Here is an 8,949-nt window from a genome sequence, read left to right as displayed (position 1 = left end):
CTGCAAGTCCAATGCAGGCAAAGCCATGCTGCAATGCACACTTGTTTTTACATCGTAAAAACTCATGTCTAGTTTTATTTTTGAAAAATTTTCAGATAAAGACAACAGGAAATCTTCTTGCATAGATTATTTTTCTTTTTTTTTTAAACAAAATGTGATGTTCGGTTGTTTTCTGCACCTTAAGTTTGTCCTTACAACCTTCTTTATCTGTTGAGTTTTTTAAAACGTCAGGATTTGATCTTAACAATGTCACCTCTGTTGCTCCACAGGGTCCCTTAGGTCTTAATGGCCCACCTGGATATCCTGGAACTCCTGGAATGAAGGCAAGTAACGACTCACCTGTAGATCACCTGCACTGAAACAGATCAGCCCGTCTGAGGTTTTAATCCTAAGTTAAAAATAAAAAATATATTTTATGTACTCAACAACTGGTTTCCACAGGGACAACCTGGTCCCACTGGAGTCCGAGGTCCAGAAGGCCCACAAGGACAAAGGGGAGAGACAGGTCACCAAGGCAGAGTTGGACCCGTTGGCCTCAGGGTTAATATTTGATAATATTTGTTTTTAAACATCATAATATAAAAAACAACACTCTTAAAGAGCTTATTTTAATTTTATTTATGTTTTTTTAAAGGGCACCATGGGTACAGATGGAGGTCCAGGTGCCAAAGGACCAGTGGTTTGTGGACACTTTTTAAAATTCAGTCAAATTCTCTGGTTGTAACACGAACGTGAGACAAACACGGCTCATGTTTTTTACAGGGTAATCTTGGTCCTCAAGGTCCTGGAGGCCACCCCGGTCCCTCTGGTCCACCAGGACCTCAGGGAAGCACCGGTCAGCCTGGTATAAAAGGAACAGGAGTAAGCTGACTCTTCAGGTTTGACTGGTTTCTTCAGGAATGTGACGGAGGTTTATATTTTCACACTTCTGTTTTAAAGGGAGACATCGGTGTCCCGGGCTTTAAAGGCGAGGCCGGACCTAAAGGAGAACCCGTAAGATTCTGATGGAACACTTTCAGCTGAATAAAGGGGAGACGTAAAGCTGAGCTCCTGTTCTCTGGTTTGTCTCAGGGACCACCAGGCTCCCAGGGAGTGATCGGACCTCAGGGTGAGGAAGGAAAGCGAGGACTACGTGGAGACCCCGGTTCTGTCGGCCCTCAGGGTCCAGTGGGTGAAAGAGTGAGTTGGAAATTTTATGTTTTACTTTGTGCTCACAGTGAACTGTTTGCCCTGTAATTTAAATATAATTTATCTTTATAAAATATTAACATAATGAGATCAGAATCATGATGTTTTTCCAGGGTTCTCCAGGAAACAGAGGATTCCCCGGTGCCGACGGTCTACCAGGACCAAAGGTACTTTTTATTCTCTGTGAATATTTAACTTTAAAAATGTTTTATTTAAGTATGTTTTTCTCTCTGTCTCTATTTTCTCTTTACTTACAAAAAAGTCACTGATGATGAAGAAATAAATATAATATTTGGTTTCGTTTTGACACAAAAAAATAAAAAATAAAATAAAATAAAAATGTTTTATTTGCAAAGTTAACATATTTTTAATTATTGCAAAGGGTGCGCAAGGAGATCGGGGCACATCTGGTCCACCAGGGCCAAAAGGTTCTCTAGGAGACCTGGGACGTCCTGGAGAGCCTGGTCTACCAGGTGCAAGGGTAACACAAGAGCTTGGACTTTTACTTTTAAGCTGGATTTTAGATAATCACAACTTGAAATATATATTTTGACCTTTAAATYTCTAAATACTAAAGATCTGATCAATTTTCTTCAGGGTCTTACTGGTACCCCAGGAGTCCAGGGGGCAGAGGGCAAGCCAGGACCACTGGTAGGTCTTTAAAGTCTTCACACTGCACTTACGTGTACTGCACTTGTTTTGTTAAGTTTTGTTGATTTAATGGTTCAAACAAAGCACTAAAAGGGAATAAAATACAAACAATTACAAAATATACAATGAGTTTGAAGTACTTTATTAGTTAGAAACTGATTTAGAAGCACCACAATATATTCATCGTTTTCCTTTTTAATTATTGACTTTTATAATCCAATGTTTAACTATTGTTATGTCTTGATTAAAATAGTTTAGATACAGGCCCGAAACATTTTTACAACACATAAGAAACCGTTTSTAATACATTAGGGGAGTGTTGTCGTTCAGAGTGCCTGCGATGCAGCCGTAGGCCAGTAGGGGGCGSWSCAGGCACTGAAGACTCTATAAAAGGACCKGAAGTTCCGGGTTTCAGGCAGCGCTGCTCAGATTGTTTCTAGTCTAAGCAATAAAGCTTCACTCGTAACCAGATCTGGGTTGTACGGTCCCTATTCCTGTCACAGTTTAATCTGTTCAATATTTATGTGGTTTTGTCACGATTTCAGTKAACGAACACAAAATATTCTTACAAGTTCAATAAAAGATGCATTATAAACTGAGAATTAAATGCAGAATGATAAAAGTCCTCACTGGACATAGAGACACAAATCAGGAATTGGAATCATTTTCTAAAGCTCAAATTACAGTTAGTGGAAAAATAAAAGACCTGATGAAGTTTGGACACAAGTCGCAACAAGCTGTTACACCAGGGTTTGTTTGTTTGTTTGTTTGTTTAGGGTGCCCCTGGTGAGGATGGTCGCCCAGGCCCAGCAGGACCTATTGGAAACCGAGGCCCTGCAGGAACTATGGGAGTCCCGGGTCCTAAAGGTTTCAATGTAAGCTGGAGGTTTACTCCAATCTGTGTCGACCTTTGGTCCCGTTTCTAATTTTAAATGTTTTTCCTCAAAGGGTGACCCAGGAAAAACTGGTGAACAGGGATCTCAGGGAGTGCCGGGTCAAAGGGTAAGCATCACGATGAAGAGGACTTCATCATAGMTCACACGAGACTCCAGGTCTACATTGGGTTTATTGCCTCTTTTATCAACAGGGACCCCCAGGAAAAGATGGAGAAGTTGGTCCTGCAGGACCCCCTGGTCCTCCTGTAAGTATTTACTTCCTGTTGTACCCCATGACTCTTAATACTGATAMATATAATCATTGTCTTGTTTCAAAGGGTCCTGCAGGAGACAGAGGAGAGCAAGGTCCACCGGGAGTCAATGGATTCCAGGTGTGTTAAAGAGCATTTTGAAGCACTTCAACAGGATGTACACTGGTTTTGGTTGATTATTTTCCAATAATAAACTTGTGACTGGATTATTTCTCTGGTTTGAAGTAAGATGAAGTGTATAATCTGTGTAAAACCAGATAAAAGTTTAAGTAATTCAAATGAGCTCTGATTCGAAGGTTTGACACTTTTCTTCYCAGGGTTTGCCAGGAAACCTAGGCCCTCCTGGAGAACCCGGTAAACCAGGTGACCAAGTGAGTCCAACAAAACACAGACATAAAACACATTAACTGTTGATTTGTGCCTTATTGTTTGGATTAACACAACATAATCTCTCCCTCAGGGAATTCCTGGAGAGATCGGTCCTGTGGGTCAGATTGGACCGAGGGTACGTGGATTTCWTATTTTAGATCCGCTCTTATTTTGACACTGAGAACTTAGCTGATGTCCGACTTGTAGGGAGAGCGAGGGATCCCAGGAGAGAGAGGAGATCTGGGGCCAACTGGTTTGCAGGGACCCAAAGGAATTCCAGGTGCCCCTGGTCCGGACGGACCAAAGGTATTGTTGTTTTTGTCATCACAGGAACMGTCTTTGTTTGTAACAATGTTTTAGTTTCAACAATCCTGACATTTTTCACTGCAGGGCAGTCCTGGTCCAACTGGTGCTGTGGGAGACGTAGGTCCGCCTGGTCTTCAGGGAATGCCTGGAGAAAGAGGAATTTCTGGTCCTCCTGGGCCCAAGGGTGACCGAGTATGTTGAGCTTAATCTTATAAAATAATAATAGTTTGATCGTCATTGAAGGTGCCAGTAAAGTTCAATAAATCACTTTARTTACAGATTTGCAAACTAGTGATTGTTTTAACTTTTATTTTCAGGGAGCAGTTGGTGAGAAAGGATCCGAGGGGACGCCTGGAAACGATGGTGCGAGAGTGAGTACGGCATCTTTACCTCGCAGCGAACACAYGCTCCCCTGGCTCGGCCTCAGACGACGACGTTTAATTTACGCTTCTGGGACCAAAATAAACTGTAGCTGCTGATGGATTCTCAGACTTGTTCCAGCTTGTGTCTGCTGACAGAACTGTGCTGTGCTGTCAGTCCGAGACAACGGTGAGGAGCAGATCTCTCAAACTAGTTTTATGTATTGTCCACAGGGAGCCCCCGGTCCCGTTGGCCCACTCGGACCTGCTGGACCCAGTGGTGAAAAGGTTGGTTTTTTTCTAACAGTTTCATGCTGCCACTATGGAATGTTGAGCTGGATTTAAATATGTAACTTCTTCACAGGGTGAACCTGGACCCAAAGGACCAGCTGGGCCTCCAGGATCTAGAGGAACACCTGTACGTAGACCCGACCGGTCCTTTTCAATCAGCAACGAGCACATGTCGGCCTTGTTCGCTGTTTTACCGCAAATGAAGTAAAAGTTGGTGTTCTTTCAGGGATCGAGAGGCGACCCCGGTCCGATCGGTGCTGTTGGATTCTCTGGACCCCCTGTGAGTAAACATGATGCAGTCGTGGCTCGCAGTGATAGTCCACGTGATCTAGGCTGTGACTGCTAACCGTACCAACACGTTGTAGGGTCCTGATGGTCAACCTGGAGTCAAGGGAGAGCCTGGAGAGCCAGGCCAGAAAGGTGATGCCGGTTCTCCGGGACCTCAGGGTTTGGCTGGTGCTCACGGACCCCCGGTGAGTTTAAAACATAAATAAGTGTGGTTTTTTTACACTCAGCTGCCTTTATTAATTTATTTGATTTAGTATTAAAGGTAGGTTTTAATTTTACTGCAGCGTTTTACTSAGGGTTTATCTGAAGTGTTGGTTTATATTTTTAGGGTCCAACTGGTGTTTCAGGTCTGAAAGGAGGAAGAGGAACTCAGGGTGCACCGGTAAGATCGAAAAGACAAAAATAACTTTTACCAATAACTCTTTCTTCACCTCACTGAGACTTTAACACCTGATGTATCAATTCAAAATAATAGTTTTTGTTTTTAAGGTTTTTTTTTGCAAAGGATTCTGTTATAAATATGTCAAACTTGAGGGGTTTTCTGATCACAGGGTCCCACTGGTTTCCCTGGATCTGCTGGAAACGTTGGACCTCCAGGCCCTGCTGTAAGCWCCACCAATAACACATAAATAATACATTTCCAGAATGAAACCCAACATTCATTATCTGTGCAAACAAGAGATTAACAATCTCAGGAAAACTCTGGTAAAAATGTATAAATTAAATGGATTTTTAATCGCATTTTATTACATCTTTTCTCAGGGTCCAGTTGGAGAAGCTGGACCACAGGGAGCCCCAGGAAAAGAAGGTCCTCCTGGACTTCGTGGTGATCATGGATCCCCTGGAAGACAAGGAGAGCGAGGACCTCCAGGACCACCTGGGAGCCCTGGAGACAAAGGCGACGCTGGAGAGGATGGCCCCACGGTAACTTGATGCTTCCCAGCGTTGCGACTGTTTTCTGGTTTCTCTGTCAAAAGTAACAAAAGTTACATTTTCTATTTTTTTTTGTTGATTTTAGGGTCCCGATGGACCTCCAGGCCCAGCTGGAACCACAGGACAGAGAGGTATCGTGGGTCTTCCTGGTCAGAGAGGAGAACGTGGGATGCCGGGTCTTCCTGGGCCAGGGGTTGGTTTCACAGAACTCCTGTTTTATCTGAAGTTTRAACAAATAATTCATCGTTAGCGTTTGATGTTAAACTTCTTGGTTCTGACAGATGTTTGTCTCAGAACCAAACTCTGTCTGGTTTTTTATATCTTGTACTGCTTGGCCTCTTGTTTTAGGGTCCACCAGGAAAACAGGGGTCTCCAGGACAAGCAGGAGATAAAGGACCACCAGGTCCTGTTGGTGTTCCTGGTGCTAATGGACCTCGGGGTGATCCTGGTCCAGATGTATGCAGCTTTTAAAAAAAACTCCTTCACAATTTACATCTCCTCTGGTCTGATGATGGTTTCATGTGTCTGCTCTTCAGGGTCCTGCAGGGTCTGATGGTCCACCAGGAAAGGATGGAGTCCTCGGACAAAGGGTAGGATCTAAAAACAGATTTTAGCTTTGACTTTCACACAGCAAGCGACTAACAGTGGTTACGTTGCAGGGAGACCGAGGAGATCCTGGTCCAGAGGGTATGATTGGTCCACAAGGTCTTCCTGGACCTCTTGGTCCTGTTGGTGCACCAGGTGATCCAGGAAAGAGAGGAGAGCCTGTAAGTTTTCTTCTGTTCTGATTGAAATGATGTGTTTGAGTACTTTAAGTGTTTAAAGAGAAGTCTGGTCTACCCTTCTGCAGGGCTCAAGAGGGCCTCAGGGTCCACCTGGAGCTGCTGGGAAAAGAGGATTGGTGGTAAGTCTCAGTTTTTATACCAAATGTTTCAACTAACCTTTCTTTACGTAGACACAGATCAGTCCTGCTGCTGAAGCTTGTGTAGAACGTCTCCATTTCAAGACTGGTAAAATTTGTTCAACCATTTCCAAATCAGGGACCACAAGGACCAAGAGGAGATAAAGGCGACCTGGGTGATCATGGAGAGAGGGGTCAGAAGGGACACAGAGGCTACACCGGTCTGCAGGGTCTTCCTGGATCTCCGGTGAGTTCCAGCAGCTCTCAGTGAGCAGTTTTTATCCACGAAGCTACAGAAACATCTTGTTTGGTCTGAACTCAAAACCTTCCAACATTTTCTCATTTCCAACTCCTCCCCTTCTGACTCTTGGTCAGTATTGACATTTCCTATTGCATCCAGCCTAGAAACACCTTCATTTGAGACCAGAAACTTGTAGTACCATGTAAACTTAGAGATACGCAGAAAACACGTAAAGCTCCACTTTTTAAAAACAAATCCCAGAAGATGAGTTAGATTTAAATTATCTGATGCATAAAGAAACAAAACCATCATCATCAGAGCAGGAGACTGATCCATTTCTGTTTATCTGTTAGGGTACGACTGGGGAGCAGGGAACTTCAGGGATTATTGGACCAAGTGGCCCGAGGGTGAGTTCTACAAACTACATTAATTTATCTAGTTATGGTTTGATGCTTGATAAATCGTTGAATTAGTTTGAAACTAGTTGGTAACAATAATTTCTGGAAYATGATTCAGGGTCCTCCTGGGCCTATCGGGCCCCCTGGGAAAGAGGGATACATGGGCCAGCCAGGGCCAATGGGACCTCCAGGAACTCGTGGATTCAGTGGAGAAATTGGACCCCAGGTAGGATCTCTGCCAGACGAGGCAGTTCTAAAGATGTCTGAACAGGAAACCRTGTGTGGGTAAAATGAAACAGAAATGCAAAAAGCCATTTGTGAAATCAATAGGGCCCCCCAGGAGAGGACGGTCCCCCTGGACCCCCAGGACCTCCAGGACCACCTGTGGCAGCCATAGACGACCTCTTCGGTGGCCCGCAAGATTACGACTCTGGACCCCCTCCTCCTCCAGAGTTCAGTGAAGACGAGGCTCTGCCCAACAGCAACGCCTCGGCCATCGTGCCCGTGGACCCCGGTGTTCAGGCCACCCTGAAGGCCCTCAGCAGCCAGCTTGAGAGCATGAAGAGCCCCGACGGCAGCAGGAAGCACCCTGCCAGGACCTGCGATGACCTGAAGAGATGCTACCCCATGAAGAAGAGTGGTACGTTTCACAGAGGAGCAGGGGCCAAGGCGTGCAACAGCCTCTCGACTAACTCTCATCCTGATCACTTTCAGGGGAGTACTGGGTGGATCCGAACCAAGGCAGCGCAGAGGAYGCCATCAAAGTTCACTGCAACATGGACACCGGGGAGACCTGCATCTCGGCCAACCCTTCCAGCATTCCTCGTAAAGTGTGGTGGAGCACCTCCAGGAACAAACCCGTGTGGTTCGGAGCCGACATCAACAGCGGAACACACGTGAGCCGTTTGCCTTTTACGATTTAGGTCCAAATTACGGAGCTTCTTTTGAAGAAGAGAAGCGGCGTTAACGTTCTGCGTCTGTGTTTCCAGTTCACCTACGGGAACAAAGATCAGCCTGCGAACTCGGTCACGGTGCAGATGACCTTCATCCGTCTGCTGTCCAAAGAGGCAGCTCAGACCATCACCTACCACTGCAAGAACTCCGTGGGCTACAAGGACGCCAAGACGGGCAACATGAAGAAGGCCGTGATCCTTAAAGGCTCCAACGACCTGGAGCTCAAGGCCGAGGGAAACAACCGCTTCAGATACACGGTGGTGGAGGATTCATGCTCGGTAAGTTGGTCTCTGTTCTAATAAACTCTGAGTGTGGATTCACWCCAGGAAGGTCCTTTGGTCCACTTGTTTTTGGACCAAACAGCGGCCTATGTTTTCCTTTGGTGCACTTTGCGTTAGGTGACAGTCATTGCTCCCATTGGACAGAAATGACGAGGGGTGGGACAGAGCACAGACCAGGAAATAAAGATGGTGTTAATACAACTGACCATTAAGAATATCAAGAGCAGCTCATTTTACAGCAGTTTAATGATGATATACTTATAATTTTGGGACAGTGTTGTCAAATTTGTGCTGCAACCTAAAGGAAACAAGTTTCTTCACGTTCCCTGACCCACAATGGCTCATTGTTTCATAGTGTTAGCATTAGCAACACCGGAGGGCTAATGTTGCTTCGTGACAATGATTCATGAAGTCCAAAAAGGTGCATGTTTCCTGTCGTTGGTTCGGTTCCAGGCCGGTCTGTATTCACTCCAGAAGTGAATGTACCAGAGTTCGTTTGGAAGCAGACTGAGACCACCTCAGAAATGGGTCTCGATCTGGTTGTTTGATCCACACCAGGGTTCACATGAGTGTATTCACATCTGCATAAATGGTGCGAACCAACGGGGGAAACGAACTCTGGTACATTCACTTCTGGAGTGA

At 45.1% G+C, this 8,949-nt stretch overlaps 1 protein-coding gene across 1 annotated transcript in view; it reads left to right on the top strand.

The window, feature by feature from the left end:
- col5a2a (collagen, type V, alpha 2a) overlaps window positions 1-8,949 on the top strand; it is a 42,673-nt gene that overhangs the window by 31,210 nt on the left and 2,514 nt on the right. The window contains exons 18-53 of the mRNA XM_014024699.1: window positions 270-323; window positions 442-540; window positions 635-679; window positions 763-861; window positions 940-993; window positions 1,072-1,179; window positions 1,302-1,355; window positions 1,571-1,669; window positions 1,786-1,839; window positions 2,616-2,714; window positions 2,788-2,841; window positions 2,927-2,980; window positions 3,053-3,106; window positions 3,304-3,357; window positions 3,447-3,491; window positions 3,563-3,661; window positions 3,746-3,853; window positions 3,979-4,032; window positions 4,255-4,308; window positions 4,385-4,438; window positions 4,538-4,591; window positions 4,677-4,784; window positions 4,928-4,981; window positions 5,151-5,204; window positions 5,362-5,523; window positions 5,618-5,725; window positions 5,881-5,988; window positions 6,069-6,122; window positions 6,192-6,299; window positions 6,383-6,436; window positions 6,573-6,680; window positions 7,028-7,081; window positions 7,191-7,298; window positions 7,403-7,712; window positions 7,787-7,968; window positions 8,062-8,304. Coding sequence (XP_013880153.1) covers window positions 270-323; window positions 442-540; window positions 635-679; window positions 763-861; window positions 940-993; window positions 1,072-1,179; window positions 1,302-1,355; window positions 1,571-1,669; window positions 1,786-1,839; window positions 2,616-2,714; window positions 2,788-2,841; window positions 2,927-2,980; window positions 3,053-3,106; window positions 3,304-3,357; window positions 3,447-3,491; window positions 3,563-3,661; window positions 3,746-3,853; window positions 3,979-4,032; window positions 4,255-4,308; window positions 4,385-4,438; window positions 4,538-4,591; window positions 4,677-4,784; window positions 4,928-4,981; window positions 5,151-5,204; window positions 5,362-5,523; window positions 5,618-5,725; window positions 5,881-5,988; window positions 6,069-6,122; window positions 6,192-6,299; window positions 6,383-6,436; window positions 6,573-6,680; window positions 7,028-7,081; window positions 7,191-7,298; window positions 7,403-7,712; window positions 7,787-7,968; window positions 8,062-8,304 — 3,264 coding nt within the window. The remainder of the gene's footprint in view (window positions 1-269; window positions 324-441; window positions 541-634; window positions 680-762; window positions 862-939; window positions 994-1,071; window positions 1,180-1,301; window positions 1,356-1,570; window positions 1,670-1,785; window positions 1,840-2,615; window positions 2,715-2,787; window positions 2,842-2,926; window positions 2,981-3,052; window positions 3,107-3,303; window positions 3,358-3,446; window positions 3,492-3,562; window positions 3,662-3,745; window positions 3,854-3,978; window positions 4,033-4,254; window positions 4,309-4,384; window positions 4,439-4,537; window positions 4,592-4,676; window positions 4,785-4,927; window positions 4,982-5,150; window positions 5,205-5,361; window positions 5,524-5,617; window positions 5,726-5,880; window positions 5,989-6,068; window positions 6,123-6,191; window positions 6,300-6,382; window positions 6,437-6,572; window positions 6,681-7,027; window positions 7,082-7,190; window positions 7,299-7,402; window positions 7,713-7,786; window positions 7,969-8,061; window positions 8,305-8,949) is intronic.

Source organism: Austrofundulus limnaeus, unplaced genomic scaffold (genome assembly GCF_001266775.1).
Source record: "Austrofundulus limnaeus strain Quisiro unplaced genomic scaffold, Austrofundulus_limnaeus-1.0 Scaffold436, whole genome shotgun sequence".
NCBI lineage: Eukaryota > Metazoa > Chordata > Actinopteri > Cyprinodontiformes > Rivulidae > Austrofundulus > Austrofundulus limnaeus.
The sequence above is the reverse complement of the archived record's forward strand: the minus strand, read 5'-3'. Positions and strand labels throughout refer to the sequence as shown.